At 53.3% G+C, this 24,047-nt stretch overlaps 1 protein-coding gene across 1 annotated transcript; it reads right to left on the minus strand.

Annotated features, from left to right (window-relative positions):
• On the minus strand, positions 1-22,777 carry nphs1 (NPHS1 adhesion molecule, nephrin). The gene is made up of 24 exons (XM_047032360.1): positions 22,768-22,777; positions 21,051-21,172; positions 20,794-20,965; positions 18,466-18,623; positions 17,300-17,441; positions 16,858-16,982; positions 16,212-16,377; positions 15,903-16,037; positions 15,399-15,635; positions 14,366-14,503; positions 13,438-13,557; positions 11,498-11,619; positions 10,299-10,464; positions 9,823-10,015; positions 8,892-9,271; positions 6,516-6,627; positions 6,249-6,430; positions 5,994-6,044; positions 5,493-5,612; positions 4,834-4,882; positions 1,935-2,067; positions 909-987; positions 550-710; positions 1-435 (listed from the first exon to the last, which is right to left on the minus strand). Exons 1-24 carry the CDS (start codon positions 22,775-22,777, stop codon positions 313-315), a joined length of 3,396 nt encoding a protein of 1,131 aa, XP_046888316.1. The 3' UTR covers positions 1-312.
• Between the last annotated feature and the right edge of the window lie 1,270 nt (positions 22,778-24,047).

A 24,047-nucleotide genomic window follows, 5' to 3' on the forward strand; every position in this document is an offset into this window, starting at 1 on the left:
ACCACAGGACTCGGCTTGAGGAAACACGGATGATCTCGTGATGTTTCACGACGTCCACATTTAGGTCATTTTCTGACAGAAACATACACAAACAACGATGATTAAATATTTTTAAGCGTTTTCTTTCGGTTATTTGAATGAAAACAACGATACAGAGGATGGTTTTAACAACAACACATATGCTAAATGACTATGCTGCACCCCAATGACCACACTTATACAATGTCTACACCAAACAACAGTCCACTTCTTGAGGTTAGCATGAGAAAGTCTGGACTTGGATCCACGTGATGAAATTGAGGTCTAACCTCACTACACCAGCTCTCCCCGAAGTTCAAAGGGCAAGTCATAATCGCTTCTCGGGGGTGGCCCGTCAGCCGTGCGATCGTTTATTCTGATTGGCTGCTCCCTGAAAGCCGTGGCCCTCCCTCCTCTCTGCCGGAAAGAACGTTGTGTCAGCAACATCGGAGGCAATGCGCAGGAAATATTCACACAGCAGGAAAAATGTCACTGACGCATTGATTTTCGGGAGAGCAGTTCACCGCTGACCTCCGGGTACAGGAGAGGGGGTCTCCTGGTTACCCCCTGCGGGGGGACCCTGGGTCCGGCGTAGGGGGGGGGTGAGGGCAGAGAGGGAGGCAGGACGTCCTGGTAAAAACCCCAGTCCCTCACCTCCTCATACTCGTGGCTCCCCCCCGGGTAGCGGGCCCCTGGAACCGCCAAAGATGCCACAACAACCGCCCCCCCCGTTCAAGGAGAGCAACGGAGGGTGGACAGACAGTAGACAGGAAATACAATATGAAACATTAGCACTTTGCTCAAAAGCACATCTGCTCCCAGTGGCTGTATTATATATCCTTTTCCACATGGGGATGGCGAACGTACTGAATGTCATGAGTGCGTCTCACCGTGTGTGGGCGGGCCCTCGAGAACCGGGGGGAGAGAGGGCCGGTAGTCACCGGTGGGGTAGTAATAATGAGAACTCTCCTGTCAGCGCAAACAAAGGAAACAGAGAGTTTGAAGCAACATGCCCACGATGGGCGATCATTAAGTCGGGAATAATGTTGTGTGTTTAAATGTGTAAACACATAGGGGGACTCCAAGGATGCAGCTTGACATAGAGCGCATCTGTTGTTATCTAACTGAGGGATGGCGAACGCCTGTCTCTGAGGAGAGGGAGCATTTGATACTGCCTCCTCCGACAACACAGAACACTCTTCTCTGCCTTCTCGTTAAATCCCACGGAACATTGTATTCCTGGCGGTTCAAGTCCTGGCTGGCCTTTTACAAAGTGCAAAATGATAATTTGGGAGAGATCGATGTGTATTTTGAATGCTAATTGTGAGCTATTGATTTCCGGAGCGTCTCGGAGATTCGCTAAAGGTGTTTATTAGTTTTTCTCTCCATGTCCCCGGTTCCTGCAGAATCCTCCACTTCCTCCTTTGACAGATGATCGCACCCCTCTTGGCCTTTTCTCCTACGGCTCTCCCTCTCTCCCTCTCTCCCTCTCTCCCTCTCTCCCTCTCTCCCTCTCTCCCTCTCTCCCTCCCTCCCTCCCTCCCTCCCTCCCTCCCTCCCTCCCTCCCTCCCTCCCTCCCTCCCTCCCTCCCTCCCTCCCTCCGCTCTCCTCTTCCACTTACTTTATTCCACCCTTCTTGTTTGCAGCCTGTCTTTGCTCTCGTCTCTTTGCACCTCCACATGTCAGCCATTCTCCTCTTTTTTTTTTCGCTTATCTTATCTCACCTGCTGTCGACACCCCGATCCCTCCACCCCCCTCACCACCCAACCCACCCCCATCCTCACTCACCCCTATCCACATCCCCTTCACACCATACTCGCCCACCCCCATCCCCCCCCCATCTCTCATCTCCCATCTACCTCGCCCCCCCCCCCCCCCATCTCCTCCACCCTCTCCACCCCCCCCCCATCCTCACCGCGCCGCAGCTCTCGTAGACGCTGCCGTCCGGTTCGGATCCCGAGTCGATGAGGAGGGTGTGCTGGGCGGCCGGGTTCACCCTCTCCCTCACTTCGTACCTGCTGGAGCTGCTCACCGTGGACAGGGTGGACCTGCAGGGGAAACACAACCACAACACAGCCACAGCACAACCACAACACCTGCAGGAGGTGGAACACAACCGCAACACAGCCACAGCACAACCACAACACCTGCGGAGGTGGAACACAACCGCAACACAGCCACAACACAACCACAACACTTGCAGGAGGTGGAACACAACCACAGCACAACCACAGCACCACCACAGCACCTGCAGCTGTGCTGCGGTGGACTTTGACTTCTTAGGTGACATTCATGTAGACTAAAGGGTCTTGTGGGTTGTGCGCTGTGTGTGCGTGTGTTCACATGTGGGTTGTGCGCTGTGTGTGCGTGTGTTCACATGTGGGTTGTGCGCTGTGTGTGCGTGTGTTCACATGTGGGTTGTGCGCTGTGTGTGCGTGTGTTCACATGTGGGTTGTGCGCTGTGTGTGCGTGTGTTCGCGCGTGTGGGTTGTGCGCTGTGTGTGCGTGTGTTCACATGTGGGTTGTGCGCTGTGTGTGTGTGTGTTCACACGTGGGTTGTGCGCTGTGTGTGCGTGTGTTCACATGTGGGTTGTGCGCTGTGTGTGCGTGTGTTCACACGTGGGTGTGGTGTGTGTGCGCTGTGGGTTGTGCGCTGTGTGTGCGTGTGTTCACATGTGGGTTGTGCGCTGTGTGTGCGTGTGTTCACATGTGGGTTGTGCGCTGTGTGTGCGTGTGTTCACATGTGGGTTGTGCGCTGTGTGTGCGTGTGTTCACATGTGGGTTGTGCGCTGTGTGTGCACATGTGGGTTGTGCGCTGTGTGTGCGTGTGTTCGCGCGTGTGGGTTGTGCGCTGTGTGTGCGTGTGTTCACATGTGGGTTGTGCGCTGTGTGTGCGTGTGTGCGCTGTGTGTGCGTGTGTTCACATGTGGGTTGTGCGCTGTGTGTGTGTGTTCACATGTGGGTTGTGCGCTGTGTGTGCGTGTGTTCGCGCGTGTGGGTTGTGCGCTGTGTGTGCGTGTGTTCACATGTGGGTTGTGCGCTGTGTGTGCGTGTGTTCACATGTGGGTTGTGCGCTGTGTGTGCGTGTGTTCGCGCGTGTGGGTTGTGCGCTGTGTGTGTGTGTGTTCACATGTGGGTTGTGCGCTGTGTGTGCGTGTGTTCACATGTGGGTTGTGCGCTGTGTGTGTGTGTGTTCACATGTGGGTTGTGCGCTGTGTGTGCGTGTGTTCACATGTGGGTTGTGCGCTGTGTGTGCGTGTGTTCGCATGTGGGTTGTGCGCTGTGTGTGCGTGTGTTCACATGTGGGTTGTGCGCTGTGTGTGCGTGTGTTCACATGTGGGTTGTGCGCTGTGTGTGCGTGTGTTCACATGTGGGTTGTGCGCTGTGTGTGCGTGTGTTCACATGTGGGTTGTGCGCTGTGTGTGTGTGTGTTCACATGTGGGTTGTGCGCTGTGTGTGCGTGTGTTCGCGCGTGTGGGTTGTGCGCTGTGTGTGCGTGTGTTCACATGTGGGTTGTGCGCTGTGTGTGCGTGTGTTCACATGTGGGTTGTGCGCTGTGTGTGCGTGTGTTCGCGCGTGTGGGTTGTGCGCTGTGTGTGTGTGTGTTCACATGTGGGTTGTGCGCTGTGTGTGCGTGTGTTCACATGTGGGTTGTGCGCTGTGTGTGCGTGTGTTCACATGTGGGTTGTGCGCTGTGTGTGCGTGTGTTCACATGTGGGTTGTGCGCTGTGTGTGCGTGTGTTCACATGTGGGTTGTGCGCTGTGTGTGCGTGTGTTCGCGCGTGTGGGTTGTGCGCTGTGTGTGCGTGTGTTCACATGTGGGTTGTGCGCTGTGTGTGCGTGTGTTCACATGTGGGTTGTGCGCTGTGTGTGTGTGTGTTCACATGTGGGTTGTGCGCTGTGTGTGCGTGTGTTCGCGCGTGTGGGTTGTGCGCTGTGTGTGCGTGTGTTCACATGTGGGTTGTGCGCTGTGTGTGCGTGTGTTCACATGTGGGTTGTGCGCTGTGTGTGCGTGTGTTCGCGCGTGTGGGTTGTGCGCTGTGTGTGTGTGTGTTCACATGTGGGTTGTGCGCTGTGTGTGCGTGTGTTCACATGTGGGTTGTGCGCTGTGTGTGTGTGTGTTCACATGTGGGTTGTGCGCTGTGTGTGCGTGTGTTCACATGTGGGTTGTGCGCTGTGTGTGCGTGTGTTCGCATGTGGGTTGTGCGCTGTGTGTGCGTGTGTTCACATGTGGGTTGTGCGCTGTGTGTGCGTGTGTTCACATGTGGGTTGTGCGCTGTGTGTGTGTGTGTTCACATGTGGGTTGTGCGCTGTGTGTGCGTGTGTTCGCGCGTGTGGGTTGTGCGCTGTGTGTGCGTGTGTTCACATGTGGGTTGTGCGCTGTGTGTGCGTGTGTTCACATGTGGGTTGTGCGCTGTGTGTGCGTGTGTTCGCGCGTGTGGGTTGTGCGCTGTGTGTGTGTGTGTTCACATGTGGGTTGTGCGCTGTGTGTGCGTGTGTTCACATGTGGGTTGTGCGCTGTGTGTGCGTGTGTTCACATGTGGGTTGTGCGCTGTGTGTGCGTGTGTTCACATGTGGGTTGTGCGCTGTGTGTGCGTGTGTTCACATGTGGGTTGTGCGCTGTGTGTGCGTGTGTTCGCATGTGGGTTGTGCGCTGTGTGTGCGTGTGTTCGCATGTGGGTTGTGCGCTGTGTGTGCTTGTGTTCGCGCGTGTGGGAGGTTTTTGCCGCCTCCGCTGTTTCGGGTGCTGATCTGCGGGTCAGGGTTCAGCTCCGCCCCCTCTCCACACACAGCAGCCTGGGAAAAGGACTCACCTCTCCTCCGCACTCTTCTTCTCCTCCGACACACTTTCTCCTTGACTCTCTGGAGGACAGGGGGAGAAGGAGGGAGAGGGGGAGGGAGAGGGGGGGGGGTAAAGGCTTCAGGAACTGAGGATTGGGATCGGAGTGTTTTAAGGGAACTAAAAGGGTTTCGGAGACGAAGAGAGAGGGATGGATGGACCACAAAGGGAGAGAAGGGATGAAGAAGATAGCCGAGGGGTTTGTGCGCCAAGACAGGGAGGGTGACAGACGGAGAGGAGGAGGACGGAGAGATGAGAAGGGTGGACAAGCAGAGATGGGAGGAGGGCGGAGAAAGGGAAAAATACGTCTGATTAGAACGGAGGGATGACGGGGCAGCGCGACAGCTTCAGCGGACGAGTGGGGATGCAGGAGCCACGGCAGAAGAGGTGGAGAGGGAACGAGGGAAAGAAAAAAGGAGAGACAGAGAGAGATGGAGAGGGGAAGAGGAAGAAGAAGAGGAAGAAGAGGAAGAGGAGGAGGAAGAAGAAGCAAGGAAGAGACTGGGCGGAGGTGACAGTTACATTGCGACCCAGAGTCGTCTTCTGGAAGCTGGACCGGGATTCGAGGCAATAGTTTCTCTGACCGTGACGTCGACGGTTCACGAGAAAAACAGGTGATGTTGCTGTGGTTACCTGTTTGGCCCCGCCTCTTCCTCCACCTGAGTACCAGGAAGCATCCCAGCATGTTGATCAGCAGCAAGACTCCTCCCACCCCGAAGGACACCAACAGGGAAGTCAACAGATCACTGTCCTCTGCAATAACAATCGAAACCAAATAAAAACAGGAAGCTGATTCAGTGAGGGGAGTGTGTGGTGAGAGGTGAGTCATTTAGAGTGTGCTTGGATGATTGTGAAATACGAATACTGGTCAGATCTAAGAGGTGATATAATGCGGCCTCGGCCAGACTCATTTTTTCTAATATTGATAAAAGACTAACAGAAGAGAATAAAGTTTCATTCACGACCGGGTGCCATGACAACGGCTTCTTTCAAAGAGCAAACAGTAATTGCCTCAGAGGTGCATACATTAACGTGATTTCACCAAATGAAGCAAGGTGAAGCGCAAATACCAATTTCCCCACTGGCCTAGAAAAAAAAGACGCTCTTAGGAGAGTTTCGAAAAAAGGACTTTACTCTCTGAGCCTCGTCCTGGTTCTTCCGTGTCAACCCCACTTTCCAGTGACTCTGTGGGGCAAAAGGAAAAAAAGGAGAAAAACAGAGGCAGAAGATGAGTCATTCTACACAACCACAGTGCCTACAAGACCACGGAGACAAACCAGCCTGCTGAGTAGGACTGTAGGTATTTGCCGACGGGCAGTGCCGAGAGACAACCAGGGCCTCCAAAAACACCTCAGGTGTTTCCGGGTGCTGGGGCTGCTCCACACTGACCCCTGGTGGTGATGGTGAGAACAGCGTTGTTGTCAGCGTAGCCACTCTCGCCGATGGCGTTCAGGGCGTTGACGGAAAGGTTGTAGGCGGTGTCGGCGGAGAGGCTGGTGACGGCGAAGACGCTAGCTCTGGGAGGGTGCACGTCCACGTAGAGGAAGCTGGCAGACTGAGCCCAGCGGTACCTGCCAATCAAACGGCTCAGATGAGGAAGCGTGAAACGGCGGCATGGGGTGTCTTTGACGGAAAGCGAATGAGGGTGTCTCGTACCGTACTCTGAACCTCTGCTCCAGGCCCCCGTCGAAGCCCGGGATCCACTCCAGAGTGATCGAGTTGTGGGTCACGTCGACCAGACGGAGCCCTGATGGAGGGTCAGGATGATCTGAGGAGGAGAGAGAGATGGAGAGAGAGGGAGATAGGGAGAGAGAGATAGGGAGAGAGGGAGAAAGAGAGAGACAGAGAGACAGAGCAAATTGGATTGAAAGCAGGAGAGATGAGAGGAGTAGAGATGAGGCGGCAGAAGTAGAGAAAGACAGGAAGGATGATGAGGCAGAGAGAAAGAGAGACAGAAGAGATCAACCAGACAAACGGAAAAGAGAGAGAGAGAGAGAGAGAGAGAGAGAAAGAGAGGGGGGGGGGAGAGGGAGGGAGAGAGAGAGGGGGAGAGAGAGGGGGAGAGAGAGAGGGGGGGATGGATGGATGGAAAGAGTGAAACAACATCAGTGGAAGGAAAGACTCTGCCTTCCGGCTGTTCAGTCAGTAGAGTAAATAGGTCTAGCATGGGCCCCTGTCATGTGATGGTGGAGCGGGGAGGTCAACAGGGCGAGTATCTCCATCTTCAAACCCAGGAGGAAGGAAGCGAAGGGGGGAGGGCGAGGGGAAGAACCCAGCAGTAGCTCTCTCCCACTCCGGCCTTCTGATGATAAGGAAGCATATCAAATTTATTATCGCTGCGTCAGATTCATTATGAATATTCACGGCAGTAAAAAAAAAAAAGAAAATGAAGGGAGGGGGTGTAAAAACACGGGGAATATTGGATTGTATTTCACGCTTTTATGGTAAACATGAGTCCAAGACCCGGCTTTGGGGATAGCTTGGGGCTGGACTGTGTTGACGGCGGCTGTGGTGGTGGCGTAGGGATACGTTTTTCGCTGGGGGGGAAGGGGGAACTCTGCCTCAGCGCACAGAGGGAGAAAAGCATATCACTGCAACCTTATCTGAGAGAGAGAGAGACAGACACAGAGGGAGGGAGGGAGGGAGGGCGGGCGGGCGGGAGGGAGAAGGAGAGTAAAGGAGGGAGGGAGGATGGAGAGAGGGAGGGAGGGATACAGGGATGGAAGGAGGGATGGAAGGAGGGAGGGAGCTGCTCTATAAGCTGACGATAAGAGAGCGATACGGCATTGAAATGAGCATGCTCCCGGATCACACACCCGGGACCGGCTCTCTGGCCTTGTGAGAAGACTCTGCTTGAGGGCCCTCCCACTCCATTCTAAGGGCGTTGCAGACGACTGATATCGCCGCCAACAACACCACATTGACACGCCATTATTTCGAAGAGGTGCCAAATGAGAAGCAATGGGAGAAGAGGCAGCGAGCTGATGAGGATGTGTTGTGCATCATTATGATCTGACCTGTGAACGGACCTCTGACCTTGGCCAATTAGCTGTCTAAAGCTTGCAAATACCCATGCACACACACACAGACACACACTCACATCAGGGCTCTCAAGCCGTCTCATGCCTTTGCCTTGAGACTCGCGCATTTCCACCATTTCTCACGCTCTTACGCAACACCTTGTATTTCTCCCGCTGAGAAGTAAGGGATAACTTTATTATCGCTATAAGCAAATGGAAGTACGTTTTCAGTCGAGTTGATAGCTGTCTCGAGTTATACAGAGTTACAGTCTTTATAGTCGCTAGGACACATTTCTCAATACTTAGGTCATTTTTTCAAAACTCTTCACACAGTGAGCACAACAGAAGTATATGTGGGCTAAACTGTGGATCATTTATCATTGCTTTGGCACAAAATGCATTCAATGACTACATCTTTCAAATTACATTCATTATTTTCTCACTTCGACACAACAACCGCTGCCAAAACTCTATGTACCTACAGGCCAATTTGCACATGCTTACATAATGTTTTCAAAACTGTTAAACTTCAGTTCAAAACAATAACATAATACAAAACTGAATAAGACAGTATATATTGCAGTGAATTCTAAACAATAGAGAGGTGTCCTTGATTTACATAAGAAAACATTGCAAAATGCTACCTGTTTTTCGTGTTTTTTAGGTCATTGTTTTGTGGGTGACAAAGTGTGTTTGTTGGCTGTCAACCTTTGCTCGTGCTGTGGAAGAATGACTTGATTTGAGTCATGTATGAAGGGATTTGGTCGTTTTAGTGCATTTAGAATGTGCAATAAACTGCTGTGCCGAGCTGAAAGTTGGTTAGGAGAGCTGTATGAAGAGTTTTGAAAAAGAGAAAAAGTGAGAAACGTGTCCTAAACACCAGCACCCCCCCCCGAGCCACCCGGATACCGGACAACGTCCCCAAACGTTGACCCGTACGGCAATCTCACGGCCAACTTTCGACCCGACTCGAGAGCCCTGCTTCCGTCCATGCGTACACACACAGACATACTGGTGCTGAGAAGCTGGATGTCCAGGGAATCCTCTCCGAGCAGATTGCGAGCGGCACAGGTGAAGACCACATAGTCCAGCGCGGCGCTGACGTTCACCACCTTCACCGTGCTGGTGTGGATGAAGCTCTCTCTCACGGTCTGCTCCTCGTATCTGGGGAGCACACGCGCGCGCACGTGGGACAAACATACACACGGACACACGCACACGCCAACGTGTGAAAACAAACAAGCAAACGCAAACATGGATGCGCATATTATGTAAAAAACGAGCACAGACGCACAGGTGAAAACAAACACCCGCAAGCGTGAAACAAACAAACACACACACACACGTGTGAAAACACACCCAGAGACCCAACGGCAAATTCCCGCTGTCTTCCTCGCAACCACAAACTCCTGTCGTCATCGTCAGTGTTTAAGATGCTACGTGTGAGAAAACTGGGACTGGCGGGTGCAGCAGATGTGAGCTAAGCCACAACATTTCACACACCAGGGAAGCATTAAACGGGCATTCGAACAGAGCGAGCTCAGTAAAACATGTCCTAAATCTGGATTCAATGGTAAAAATAAGGCCGGAACAGATAATATGTGAAAACGGATCTAATTATCAAGGATCATGAATATGCAATTGCTGTCGCTAGCGCACACTAACTTGCAAATGTTGACGTTTTAAATATATCTTCGCAAGTGTGAAAGTCAGGTTGTGTGTGTGTGCGTGTGTGTTTGGGAGAGAGATGAATTAATGAGCGAGAGGTACTGTGAGAGATAAAGAGATAGATGGAAGAGATAGCTCAAAATACAGAGTGAGAAAGATCGGGAGATGGAGAGCGCAAGAGGCAGATAAGAGGCAGAGAGAGAGAGAGAGAGAGAGAGAGAGAGAGAGAGAGAGAGAGAGAGAGAGAGAGAGAGAGGGAACACAACATGGAAGACAGAGAGGGAGCGAAGGAGCTGAAGTAGCAGCGGCACCTGGGGTTGGAGAAGTCCATGGGCACGCCGTCCTTGGCCCAGGAGAACTCGACCCTGGGGATGCCCTCGGCCTGGCACACCACCTCAGCTGTGCTGGTGCCATCCCCCCGACTGGCCACCTTGGTCCACTGGGGCCCCTTCTGGAGCTCTGGCTTAACTGACACACACACACACACACAAACACACACAGAGACACACACACATAGAGACAACCATATAAGACAAACACACAAACACATGTAGACATAGACACACACACAATGAGACATACACACATGTGGACACGCACACACACACACACACACACGCGCACACGTGGACTGAGGCCCATGTATCTACACACGATCACGCACAGCCAAACACAGACAGATCCCAAACCGTGGGCACTATACGACACGAACGCTCAGCCTGCAGTCATGGACTTCACATGGCCGACTCACAGCGCACCACCAGCTCCACCTCCACACTGGCAGGGGGCGCTATGCCGTTGTCAGCAGTGCACTGGTAGCGCCCTGCCGAGGCCCGGGTTACTTCCAGGATGGTCAGCAGGCCTGTTTCCTCCCTCTGGGTCTCCTCCCCAATCTCCATCTCCTCGTCCGTCTCCCCCTGGAGAGAGAGAGGACAGGGGTGAGAGGGGGAGGAGGAGAGAAAAGAGAGGGGGGCATTTGGAAAACCAAAAAGGGAGGACGAAAGGGAGAAGAAAGAGGGGGGGGGAGGAGAGAAGGAGTGAAAAAGGGGTGGGGAAGAAGGAAGATGGATCCGAGAAAGACATGAGTGCAAACGAGAGAGATGAAGAACGAGAGGGGCAGAAGAGAGAGAGAGAGAGAGAGAGAGAGAGAGAGAGAGAGAGAGAGAGAGAGAGAGAGGGATGCGGAGGATGGAAAAGACGGGGGGGGGGAGGGGGGGTGGAGAGGATAAAGCCAGAGAACAGAGGAATGAGAGGAGAAGAACAGGGAAAGAGAGGATGCAGAGAGAGGGTTAAGCAAGAGGAGCAACACAAAAGGAGGCTGGATGAATGGAGGGGATGGAGGGTGTGGGTGGAGACAGAGAGACAGAGAGAGAGAGAGAGAGAGAGAGAGAGAGAGAGAGAGAGAGAGAGAGAGAAGGAGCAGGACAGGGAGAAATGCCAGGGGGCGAGCGGCAGATACGGAGCCCGTGGTACGTTGACAAATGTGCCCTTTAGTCGGAGAGCTGTAATGAAAGCTATTTTTCTGGATTTGGGCAGAGAGTGCAACGGGGAGAGGTGAACTGGAAGGATAGTTAGAGCCAGTGAAATATGGAGCGTCTGTGCATTTAGAGGGAGGAGTGATAAACGGTAAGAAAGGATAGAATAATAGGAAAGAGGTCAGATAAAGGAAATAAAAGTGTGTGCGTGCGTGTGTGTACGTGGGTGTGTGTGTGCGTGTGTGTGTGTGCGTGCATGTGTGTTTGTGTGTGTGTCTGTGAGCCTGCGTGCATGTGTGAGTGTGTCTGTGTGATAGTGTGCGTGCGTGTGTGTGTGTCTAGGACTGTGTGCATGTGTGTGTGTGTGTGTGTGTGAAGGACTGTGTGCATGCGTGCAGAAGTGAGCGTGTGTCTGTGTGTGATAGTGTTCACGTGTGTGGTGTGTGCGTGTGTCAGAGCTGCTCCGACGCCTCACCAGCCACATCCAGGAGAACATGCCGGATAGGACGGGGTTGGCGTCCGCCACGCACAGCAGGTCGGCCGTCCCCTCCACGTCCACGTAAACAGGGTTCACCTCAGCCTTCACGCTGGGGGCGTCTGGAACACACAGCGGCAGGCGAGCGGGCGGGCATTAGGACCTGCTCGGACACCCTGGATGGCCTGTCCTGAGACCGTCCAGCCTGCTGTGAATGAACACGCTCCTCAGCCTCCATTACACAACCCCCGAACATCCAGCTAAGTGGAGAGTCCGTGAATGTGCCGCCTGAGAGATGGACGGTCCCCCTCTCCTCTCCTCCCTACTCACCTCCCTCCCTCCTCCTTTCACCCCTCCCTCCGCCTTCTTCCCCCCCCCCCCCCCCCCCCCCCCCCCGGTCCTCCCACCATCCTTTTCTCCCCCACTTTCCTCCTTCTCTTTCTCCCTCCCAGTCCACACCCCCTCCCCCCATCCTCCCCATCTCTCTCCCCACCCCATGTCAGTACAGTGTATGAGTGTGTGTGTGTGTGTGTGTGTGTGCGGTGTGTCTGTGCCCCCTTGTCTCCTCCCTGTGGGTATCATGCACTCACAACAACAAGACCATTAGTACCTCCTCGCCCCCGCCCATGTTCCTACACAGAACGCTACTGGCGGGAGGAACCACCAGAGACCCAGCCCCCTCACACACACACACACACACACACACACACACACACCCCAGAGTCACAGAGAACCACCCGTGTCTCCCATTTAACCAAGAACGACATTGTTAAGTGGGCTACACTGCCACCCATAAAAGCTATTACAATCCTCCATACATTATGAATACCTACAACTGTCGGGACCAATCCCGTCTGCCGCGCTGCATCCATTTGGCTGCTGCTGTGGGCTTTGGAGGAACATTCAGACCTAGATTCTCCTCACTGCTGTTGTTAAATAATCAGTGAGGGAGACTGAGGGATGAGGCAGGGGGAGGAAGCTAGCGGATGAGGCCGGGGATGAGGCTGAGGGTCGAGGCTGGATTTGTATAATGAATCCCATTTTTCCAGATTGTTCTTTTCTCTTGGCTGAACGGCAGCAGAGAGTCTGGGTTTTGTATGTCTTTATAAGGCTGTCAATTTGTGTGTATTTGAGACACGGCTAAGAGATCGGGGCCGGGGGCTAGGGGCTAGGGCTAGGGCTGGGGCTGGGGCTAGGGGCTAGGGGCTAGGGGCTGGGGGCTGGGGCTGGGGCTAGGGGCTGGACCTAGGGCTGGGGCTAGGGGCTGGGGCTAGGGGCTAGGGGCTAGGGCTAGGGCTGGGGCTGGGGCTGGGGCTAGGGGCTAGGGGCTAGGGGCTGGGGGCTGGGGCTAGGGCTAGGGGCTAGGGGCTGGGGCTAGGGGCTGGGGCTGGGGCTGGGGCTAGGGGCTAGGGGCTAGGGGCTAGGGCTGGACCTAGGGCTGGGGCTAAGGGCTGGGGCCAGGGGCTGGGTCTAGGGCTGGGGGCTGGACCTAGGGCTGGGGTTAGGGGCTAGGGGCTGGGGCTAGGGGCTGGGGCCAGGGGCTGGGTCTAGGGCTGGGGCTAGGGGCTGGGGCTAGGGGCTGGGGCTAGGGGCTGGGGCTGGGGCTGGGGTTAGGGGCTGGGGCCAGGGGCTGGACCTAGGGCTGGGGCTAGGGGCTGGGGCTAGGGGCTGGGGCTGGGGCCAGGGGCTGGGTCTAGGGCTAGGGCTGGACCTAGGGCTGGGGCTAGGGGCTGGGGCCAGGGGCTGGACCTAGGGCTGGGGCTAGGGGCTGGGGCTAGGGGCTGGGGCTAGGGGCTGGGGCTGGGGTTAGGGGTTAGGGGCTAGGGGCTGGGGCTGGGGTTAAGGGTTAGGGGCCATGGAGCGCTCTGTATTCAGACAGCTACCGCAGGTGTGGTGGTCCTGGTCTAGGTGTGTTGGGAGGAGCCTGACAAGCTGCTTACACAGGACGTCCAGGGTGACGGAAGTGTGGCTGCTGCCCAGCTCGTTGGTACACTGGACCGTGTACACGCCGGCATCTCTCCTGGTCGCATTCACTATCCTCAGCTCTGCAGCATCCCCCTCTGTCCATAAACACACACACACGGGCATGCAGGGACACAAACACATCCACACACACACAAACACATCCACACACACACACGGGCATGCAGGGACACAAACACATCCACACACACACACGTGCATGCAGGGACACACACACACAAAGAGCAGTTAGTATTCATTATGGGCACATTAAACACATGTCTCTCAGCCTTTTGTCTCCGAGTGACGTCTGGTCCTGCATTATTGATCTCTCTGGCACGGCTTCAACACGGCGGCCTCAGGAGTGCAGAGAGACACACCTGTGGTTACAAAGCTCCACCTGTGTCCAACCATAGCCCTCCTCTAAGGTATGTGTGTGTGTGTGTGTGAGAGAGAGAGAGAGAGAGAGAGAGAGAGAGAGAGAGAGAGAGAGAGAGAGAGAAAAGGGAGAGAGAGAGAGAAAGGGAGAATAGAGGTGAGGGAGAGAAAAGGAGAGAGGAGACGAAGAGAGAGAGAGATTGAGAGAGGGACAGGGAGAAAGAACAAGAGAGAGAAAGAGAGAGAGAGGGAGAGAGAGGGAGGGCGAAAGAAAGAGCCTCGACGACAGAGATCAGGGGCGAGGCCGTGAGTGGAGAGCTTGCGTTGTATTCAGATGGACAGCCATCCTCATTTAGACTGCATACATTAGAGGGGGTAATGAGAATCCCATCTGGCAGGCTTCCACGCCAGCCAGCATCCCATGTTTTATTCACGGCCTGGACGCTGGCGATGCTCGCCGAGTGTGCTGGCTCAGCTCGACCGCGAGCCGCTTATAGAGTCGTCACGGAGACGGCTGGAGCGCCTCACCTTGGAGCAGCTCTTTGCGGTACAGCCAGCTGCAGGAGACCTCGTCCGGATTGGCTGAGACCAGCAGGGGGAGGGTCGCCTCCTCGTCTTCCTGGACCTGAACCTGCTTGGGCTGGTCGGGGCTGAACTCTGGAGGAACTGGGATCAGAGGGACGAGCTCACGCACGCACACACACACAAATGCAAACATGTGCTACATACGCGCCAACGCATGACATGCACGGATACGACCCGTGTGCGCCCACACCCACGCACAAACACAAACACACCCACGGGTACACAAGCCCGTGCGCGCGCACAGCCGCCACGTTGAGCAAGAAAGGAGACGGGAGTGTGAATGAAAGTCAAAGCAGTACAAAGCCAACATCTCCACCAATATTTCAGATCTGACTGACTTCACACAGCAAGCCGGCACGCGGCTCCAAGAGGGGTGGAGGGAGGGGGGGCGGAAGGGGTGGAGGGGGTGGGGGGGGGCTGAAGGGGTGGAGGGGGTGGGGGGGGGGCGGAAGGGGTGGAGGGGGTGGGGTGGGAGAGGGACGGCCATTAAAACAGCGAGTGACAGTCGTGTTGTCCAACCGCCGCTTTACGCAAACGCGCAGTGACGTGAGTGGATGCTCACGAGCAGCAGCATGCTTTGTGGCAGCAGGCCGGCTGGTGCCTGAGAAACCGCATCAAAGACGAGCAGGGCCGCGCGGCAAAGCAGACGCACAATTAGGGCACTGCTGCAGAGCGCAGCACTACAAAAGGCCCCTACCGGCACGCAAACCCACACACGCACACTACCGTGTTCAAATTCTATTTATCTATCTATCTATATAAACAATAAATAAATAAATATATACATCTTACTGTACGTTCTCATTCTTTCCCTGTTGCTTTCTCTCCCTCACACTCTGTCTCTTTTAATTGCATTCTCACTGTACAGAATATCTACTGGAACTCTATGTTTTCGTGCACTGAATTAAGCGAGATGGAAGCCGAGAAAGAGAGGGGGAGGGGCGGGGAGGGGGAAGGAGGGGGGAGGCTGACTCACAGAGCACGTCGAGCTTGTAGAAGGTGTTGACTCCCTCAGACAGCAGAGAGCTGTAGGCCTGGCAGACCAGCCTTTTGCCATGGTGCCGCGATTCCAGAAGCAAGAGCAGACTACTGCGCACCGACACCCCACCAAACTCTGCCTGTCTGCTGCTCAGGTCCACCCCCTGTAGCCTGAGGGACAGAGACAACCAGAGAAGGACAGATGGAGAAAATGAAAGATAGAGATACAGAGAGATAGAGAGAACCAGAGTGGGAGAGATAGAGGGAACCGGAGGATGAGAGATGGAGAAAAAGAGAGGATGAGAAATAGAGAGACAGTGGTAGAAAAAGAGAGAGACACAGTGGAACATATGTGTGTATGGTCACAACCCTTCTCACAAACTCAAACACATTTTCCAATCAAATGATCCAGAGCATAAATCCAGTCAGCGTTGCATCCAATCACAGCCTTCCACCCAGGCTCCCTCCCTCCTCCTTCCCTTCACCCCTCGACCCTCCCTACAGCACCTCTGGGGCCCGAGGCTCCAGGAGATGTTGGTCTGGGGGTTACTACTCCCAGTCAGGCACTCGAGCTGCAATGTTTGTCCGCTGTGAAGCACACTCTGCCGGGCCTCGATCTTTACGCTGGTGGCTGGAACTGCTCGCAGGTGGAACAGATAAGACAGCACTGTTAACAACACCGCCTGGCCAAACCTGCTGACTACCAGTGTTTGCAGTAAAGGTCAGAGAGAAAATGGGAGATTAATTTTTTATTTTTTATGCTATCCTGGCCAGAGGTGTGTGTGCGTGTGTGTGTGACAGAGTGACTCACACTGGACGAGCAGCGTGGTGGAGGTCGAGAGTATCTTCTTGGCACTGTTGGTGGCAACACAGCGGTAACTAGCTTGGTTGTCGCTAGGCTGCAGCAGCAGAACCAGCTCTCTGGACACTCCCTTGTCTGAGGGCAACAGCCTGGAAGCTTCTACGGCCTTCCCATTCTAGAAGAAGAAGAAGAAGGAGAAGAAAAAGAAGAAGAAGAAGAAGAAAAATTAGAAGAAGAAGGAGAAGTAGAAGAAGAACAAAAATGAGAAGAAGAAGAAGAGAAGAAGAAGAAGAAGGAGAAGAAGAAGAAGAAGAGGAAGAAGAAGAAAGGTTTGTTGGTTTTGGATGACACACACACGTGTACGAGCAGCAACTCTGAGAAACACACACACACAAACACTCGCAGAAAGTGTCCACAGAAGAAATTCTTGCTCTGCGTTTCTCCCATCCCCTTCTCCTTCCTCCAAGGGAAGCCAGGAGCAGTGGTCAGCCATATCAACGACTCCACCATGGCACTTCATTCTACAGGAACTGGGACTGGGATGACAGGAAGTGACACGGATCCAGAGCAAAGCTATGCTGCCGAGCATACAGGGTTGTAGACCTTTCTTACATACACATACATATCCACACACACATAACACACACACACACACCTTGTACCAGGTGAGGCTTCCGGTTGGGTTTCCCCCGCTGGAGTAGCACACAAGATGGACGGTGGTTCCTGAGCGCAGGGGGATGTCCTCTGGAGGAACCTCCAACCACACTTTCTGAGGAGGGTCTGGGGGGGGGGGGGCAGCGAGAGACGGAGAGGGGGAGGGGGAGAGAAGAAAGAGAGGAAGGGGGGAAGAAAGAGGAAGAGGGGGAGAGAAGAAAGGGGGAGAAGAAAGAGGGAGAGGGGGCAGAGAGGAAGGAGAGGAATAGGGAGAGAGGGAGGGAAAGGGAGAGGACGGGACAGAAAGAGAGCAGGCGAGTGAGATGAGGGAAGGAGAGAGAGATTGAGGAAGGCAAGCAACATTAGGAAGGTGGAGTTGTCACTCCTTTGTTAATCATGTCCCCGAGGAGTTCCCTGCTGCTGTTGCTGCCGTGTGCACTCACAGTAGACCTGAAGGTTGGTGGAGTGGCTCTTGGAGAAGCGTGTGCCCTTGTTGAAGGTCTCGCAGGTGAGTGGAAGTCCGTTCTCCTGGCGCGACACGAGGTGGGTCAGATTGGACATGCTGGTCATGCCTCCGTGGCTTCCCTGCAGACACACACAGGCCCTCAGAACACCGCCGGTCGGCCCTCCTGCTCTAGAACGTTCTCTGCAGAGAGCAACACACTCTGAATTCATCCAGCACGAGCACAGATGGCAAATGAACGCAACCTTCTGCTGATGTTTGTTTTCTGGATCGTTCCTGATAGATAAACAAATCCTTTCTCGTCCTCCTCCTCTCTATCGCTCTCTCTTTTTCAATCTCTCTCTCTCTTTCTCTCTCTCTCTCTCTCAGCTGAAATAAATTGAAACAAACTCAATTTGCACCTGTACTGAACGGGTCATGCCAGTCTTGCAGCTATGGTGATCAAGGATATTATTGAGTTGATTACTGTGAAAGCCTTTCCAGAGCAAAACAGACTAAATAATTCCCAGCCCAGTGTCTGTCTTCATTAACCTCCCTGTTGCAAGGCAGCGTTCAGCCTCGCAGACCCGACACAGCGCGGCTGCGGGCGTGTGCGTCTGCGTGCGCGAGATCAAATGAAAAAAGGCTGTTTTCCCAGGAAGAAAGAGCTGGTGTGTTACTGCTCGGCTCCCCTGTTAGCTTTCATTCACTTTGATCTCATTAACGTATACAACAGCACGGCGAAGAGAGAGACACTCTCTTCTGCGAGCGCCGTTCGCCCCGCTGTCGGGATCAGCGTTGTCTGGGGGAGTGGGTCATGTGCAGCGAATCATCGTCTGTCTATCTAGGAAAATCAAGATGTCAATTATCGGGCAAAGACAGGCCTAGACTCTCGCTACTGGTTCACAGACGTTGAACTCTCTCTGTCTCTACACTTGTGAGGCGCCATTTTTTCCCCTTCTCGAAAGACCCTTCGAAACGACGTCTGAACGGAAGGCTATTTCGGTACCGAGCGCGGAAATTTCACACGCATTATCACATTCGGCCCACGGCGATGAAGGGGGTGAAAGCATGATGCAAGCTGCTGGCGCTATCCACAGCGTCACGAGTACTCAGTCAGAAAGGGTGCTCGGCAGTTGTGTGTTGCGTTGAAAGCTCTCTCCCCACCTCTTCCAGAACGACGGAGGTGGAGTTGAGTTCCCGGAAGCCCAGCCACCAGCGGATCTGGACGGGAGGGTTACTGGAGCTGGCGTAGCAAGACAGAGACACCTCCTTCCCCTCGATGGCCTTGAAGGACCCCAGCACTTTCACCTCTTTGGGTTCGACTGACACACACACACACGCACATACACATATACAGAGGTGGATAGGGAAAAGACAGATTCAGTTCAAATGATCTTCTCGACGTGACTCTTGCACAGTGCAACACTTCGATCACAGTGTCTCAGTGGAGGTTTCAGGAAGCGGAGAATGAATTCCACCAGGGGGTTGGAGGACTGAAGGCTGGGAGCGGGGGAAGCACTTTTTTTTCTCTAAGATTTTCCTGCTGTGGGCCCAGAGGCTGAGAAGGGGCAGTTGAGGACAGCTTAGCTGTGGAGAGCAGGCCTGGGCCTGGCTTCAGCAGCCAGACACAGACGGATCATGGATGTACACCGTGTGTGTTGTGATGTATCTGCGATGTCTCGCATGTCTCTCTGGGGACATGCAGATGGGTCTGCCCCGCGCACGCACACTGGGTCGGCTTGTTCACAGTGGTGGCACGTTATTCATATCACACACTGATCCTCTTTTCTCCCCTGCAGTCTAATGTGCTCCTCAGCCTCCTTCAAACTCAACCTCAGCCCTTGCCTCAGCCTCAGCCTCATCCTCAGCCCCTAGCCCAGCCCCTACCCCAGCCTCACACTGCTCCAGCCTCTTCCTCAGCTTCAGCCACAGCCTCAGCCCCTACCCCAGCCTCACACTGTTCCAGCCTCTTCCTCAGCTTCAGCCACAGCCTCTGCCCCGGCCCCAGCCTCTGTCCTAGCCTCACACTGCTCTAGCCTCTTCCTCAGCTTCAGCCCCAGCCTCTGCCCCAGCCTCTGCCTTAGCCTCTGCTCCAGCTTCTTCTTGAGCTTCAGCCCCGACCTCTGCCCAGGCCTCAGACTCTGCTCCAGCCTCTTCCTCAGCCCCAGCCTTAGCCTCAGCCTCAGCCTCTGCCATAGCCTCTGCCCTAGCCTCTGCCCCAGCCTCTGCCCCAGCCCCAGCCTTTTCCCCAGCCTCTGCCTCAGCCCCAGCCCCTACTTCGGCCTCAGACTCTGCCCCAGCCCCAGGCCCAGCCTCATCCCTAGTTACAAAGTCAGAGCAGGAGAGTAAAGACGCCAGCTCATTTTCAACATTGACGCTGTGTGAATAAAATAGTGTGTGGTAGTGAGGGGGGCTGCCCCAGGGCCTGTCTGCCTCAGAGAGCGTGATGAACATGGCAACGCTGCAGAGCTAGAGGCTGCTGGAGAGAGGCCTCACTGAGGCCGGCGTCCGCCACAAATTCATTCCATGTTTGTTTTATTTTTGCAGGAAAAAAAAACAGTGAGCAAAAAAGAAAAGCCCCCAAAAAAAGAAAAGAAAAATGGAATGTATAATCTATTACCTGTTGGCATTATTATCACCGCACAAAGTGTAGCTTTTACTGCCTGGGGAGAAGTGCATTGGAGCGATTCAGCTAAATTAGCTCGCTGTAAAAGAGCAAGCTTGCAGTCTAGCACGATTCTGACTGAAATATGGTCTGGAGTCGTAATCACCATTGGTTTCATTAATGATGTTAGCATTAGAAGCGATGCTGCCACAGAATAAGTATTGATATTACTGCTGGTGACTACAGTTAGACTGCCTGGTTAAGGATGCCTTCACTGATGGGCTAACTCACAGCACAAACAGACACATGGAGACATTGTTATTCACTGCGATCCTACAGTCTATGAAATGAAATTCCACTGCAAGATATTCCCCTGCCCCTGCATCATATCATGATCACATGTACGTGTGTTTGTTTGAATACTGTAAATGAGTGTTTCCTCACTGTACATGTGTGTGTGTCATGTGTGTGGGTGTATGTCTCAAGGCCTGTCTGTTTTTGTGCGTGTGTTTGTGGAGGTGTGAGCAGCGTGGGGGTGAGAGCGTGTCATCTGTATACGCATGCCTATCTAAGTGTAGGTCTCTATCTGCCACCACTACGTGTACAGTATGTGTTTGAATAAATAAGCACGTGCCCACATATCGTGAGTGCGTGCGCGCGTGTGTTTGTGTGTAAGCACAAAGGCATAGGTTCATCATACGTGGCTGTGAAAACGGCAACATCTGGCTGCCCCCGCCACTTTATGTGAAGAAAATCGTATTTAACGTCAGTATCCTCAGTTATTGTTATTAATGTTGTTCTTTTTATTATTATTATTATGAAAATAGGTCCCACCCACATATGACAATAGACCCAGGGCCCTGTGTGGGCATGACGGTGCCACTCACAGTGGACAGTGATCCTGCGTAGGATGGACAGCGGGGCCTTGGACACCAGGTTGGTGGCCTCACAGCCCAGCAGGGCCTGGTTGTCCTGGGGCCGCACGTCCAGGCGGAGCAGCCTGCTGGACCTCTTAGCCACCGTGTCCTCCTCCCAGCTGGTGGACAGCACCTCGCCGTTCTGCAACGCAACGCAAGCGCGCTCACTGGGGACGCGTGCGTGCGCATGTGTTTGTGTGTGTGTGTGCATGTGTGTGTGTGCTTACCTTGGTCCACTGCAGGGTGGCCAGTGGGTTTCCTCCGTGGGACAGGCAGAGCAGCATCAAGGTTTGACCTGCCTTCACCTTGTCACTGACCAGACCTTGGATGACCGGGGCCTGGGGAGGGACTGCCCTCAGGCAAGGAAGGATGGAGGGATGGAGGGATGGAGAGATGGAGGGATGGAGGGATGGAGGGATGGAGGGGTGGAGGGATGGACGGATGGACGGATGGACGGATGGAGGGATGGAGGGGTGGAGAGATAGAGAGATGGAGAGATGGAGGGATGGAGGGATGGAGAGATGGAGGGGTGGAGGGATGGAGAGGTGGAGAGATGGAGAGATGGAGGGATGGAGGGATGGAGGGATGGAGGGATGGAGGGATGGAGTGAAGGAAGAGAGAGAGATGGAGGGATGGAGGGATGGAGGGATGGAGGGATGGAGGGATGGACAGATGGAGGGATGGAGAGATGGAGCGATGGAGGGATGGAGGGATGGAGAGATGGAGGGAAGGAAGAGAGAGAGATATAAAAAATGAGGGTTTGGACAGTGAAACGGTGGTGATAGATCGAAGCAGGGAGAGTTGAAACAAGCGAGGGAGGACAGAGGAATATAGGATGACAGGAAGACAGGAGAGGGGTATAAAAACATGCAGCGAGGAGTGGACCGCCAGCAATTGAGCAGGACGCCTCTCCGCTGGGTGAGACAGGGCCGATAAATCGGAAACATTTAACGCGACTGCAGGAGAAGAGGTCTAGCTCTGATGAAAGCATTAAGTATTAAGGGAGCAGCGAGCTGGATCCAGTCCATAAAGCAAAATAACAGATGTTTAAACAGTAATAAGGCAACGTGGAATATGAATAAATTACTGCTCGCCCTGAATAAAATATTCGCAGTAAAATAAATTAGGGAAGCACGTCCCTTTGTTATTGCTGCAATCAGTTTGGGAGTGCGGCCGGTGGAAACCAGGGCCTGGCATGACAAACTGCCACCTCGCTAACAATCTGGCTGGCTGAGAGCGGACGGCACTCGCGCTTTGATGGTCCGGCGTGCTGAGTAAGACTGCCGCGGTGGTCTGCAGTTCTGCTACATTAGCACTTAGCGTGGACGGCTGTTGTTTAAAGCCGAGTGGATGGATGGAGGGGAGAGGAGAGGAGGAAAGAACAGAACAGGAGAGGAGAGGAGGAAAGAAGAGAATAGGAGAGGAGAGGAGGAAACGAGAGGAGAAGAGAGGCATTTCCCAGACAGCAGGCTAGATCAAAGCAAAACAAAACAGGACCAACACAAAGCAGGTTCGATAGATACAGTCGACAAACAGATAGTTAGGTAAAGGCAGCGTTAGGGTTCTGTGAGGGGGTGGAGGTGTCTTGGGGCTGGTTGGGGGGGGGGGGGGAGGGGGTATTGGAGCCGGTCATTGACCAGGGTGTTGTGAGCGGGGGCGGAGTTTAATCAGCAGCTGACCCGACCTGGGAATCGCAAGTGGGAGGACTCCTCGGCCCAAACAATCAATGACTTTCATTGATCTCGACAAAGTGTTGTGAGACAATAACACCAACCCTAGTAAACAACGTCTCGGAAGCCAGACACTGCTCGTTGGACAACAGCAGTCGACATGGTTGCCGTGTCGCCGAGACAGATCATCGGTACGCCGGCGGAATCAACCGGTCTGTGTGAACTAACGTCACACGGCCCCACGGACTGTAACCTGACGGGAACGAGCAGTCACTTGTTGTCATGTCAGTCTCTATCCTCTGGGGGCAGAAGTCTGTTGACCTGAGAAGCGGCCGGACTCGGCCCTGGTGGCCCCCCGCCCAGCAGGTGTGAGTTGGCCCCAGGCAGAATGTTTCTCCCTGGGTTGAGAGGGACCACAGCATGCCTCAGCCTAATCCCCTCACCCTCACACTGCAAAAACTGATTTTTAAGAAAGTAAAAAAAGATTGCAGGTCTCCTCTGCAACCTTCCCACAAGGCTGGGAAACGCACCCCTTCTAGCAGAGTCCGGTCCCCTGAGTACTAATTGCTGATTCAACTCACCTGTTTTCCCTCTGCCACTCACTGACACTACTTAACCTGTTCATTCACACCCTGTCCTTTGTGAGGTATTTTTGCTGTTTGCCACCATTACCAAATCTACTGAGTAGTTACAAGCACTTCACCCTACTTGCCTCGGGGAGAATATCCCTGTACTTACTGTAAGTCGCTCTGGATAAGAGCATCTGCTAAATGACTAAATGTATGACGAGGTAACGCTTGAGTAATTAGTGAGGAGTTAACATGTTTTTCACTTTAAAATAATGGTCCACATCACAAGTAGTTCCTGCAGGATGACAAGGTAACGCTTAGGTAATTAGTGAGGAATTATACTGGTTTTCACACGTAATAGGCCTATAATAAGTCTAATTTTATATTTGACACATACGGTACAGGCATACATTTCTGTGAGGCACTAGTGATAGTCTAACAAACATTGTAATCTGGGAGATGTGGTTTTGTGCTTATCGCAACATAAATGCAGGATGAAAATGGTTTTTGACAAGAGAACATCAATGTTTATATTCATATCCTAAAGAGAAGTCCTCCTCAGGTGGCTACTGTAACATAAAGGTAGGTCTTTGGAGTCTGAGACATTGAACTGACGCTCAAGAGCTCATAATAGTGAACTAATCCAAACATGAGAGTGTCAGCATCACTTCCTAATTATTAAAAATGTTAAACAAATGATCATTATTTGTATTATACCCTGTTTAAGTTTGAAATAAATAGAGAAGATTCATCCATCCTTTGGTAAGAGTAGTCACAATCTCAGCCTGTAGTTAACGTATTTGGGGGGATATGATATTCATGAACTAGTTTCCACAAAGAACCCATTTGAGGCACAAGCTTCTGAAAAGTTATGACCATGTTAAGACTAAAACAACCAAATTGTTCTCTTTTTAGACAAGTTACTTTTGTGATTAGTAATTAATTGGTTATTCTTTCTTAATTGGTCATAGTTCACAAGTAGATC

This window comes from Hypomesus transpacificus, chromosome 2 (assembly GCF_021917145.1).
Source record: "Hypomesus transpacificus isolate Combined female chromosome 2, fHypTra1, whole genome shotgun sequence".
In the NCBI taxonomy this organism is placed as follows: Eukaryota; Metazoa; Chordata; class Actinopteri; order Osmeriformes; family Osmeridae; genus Hypomesus; species Hypomesus transpacificus.

Bases quoted from the DNA above. Each gene is read 5' to 3' on its own strand.
- nphs1 (XM_047032360.1), bottom strand. The intron at 20,966-21,050 runs GTAAGCACACAC...GTTGCGTTGCAG, and splicing joins CCACCCTGCAGTGGACCAAG to AACGGCGAGGTGCTGTCCAC. The intron at 17,442-18,465 runs GTGGGGAGAGAG...GTGTGTCTGCAG, and splicing joins CCTCCGTCGTTCTGGAAGAG to GGAAGCCACGGAGGCATGAC.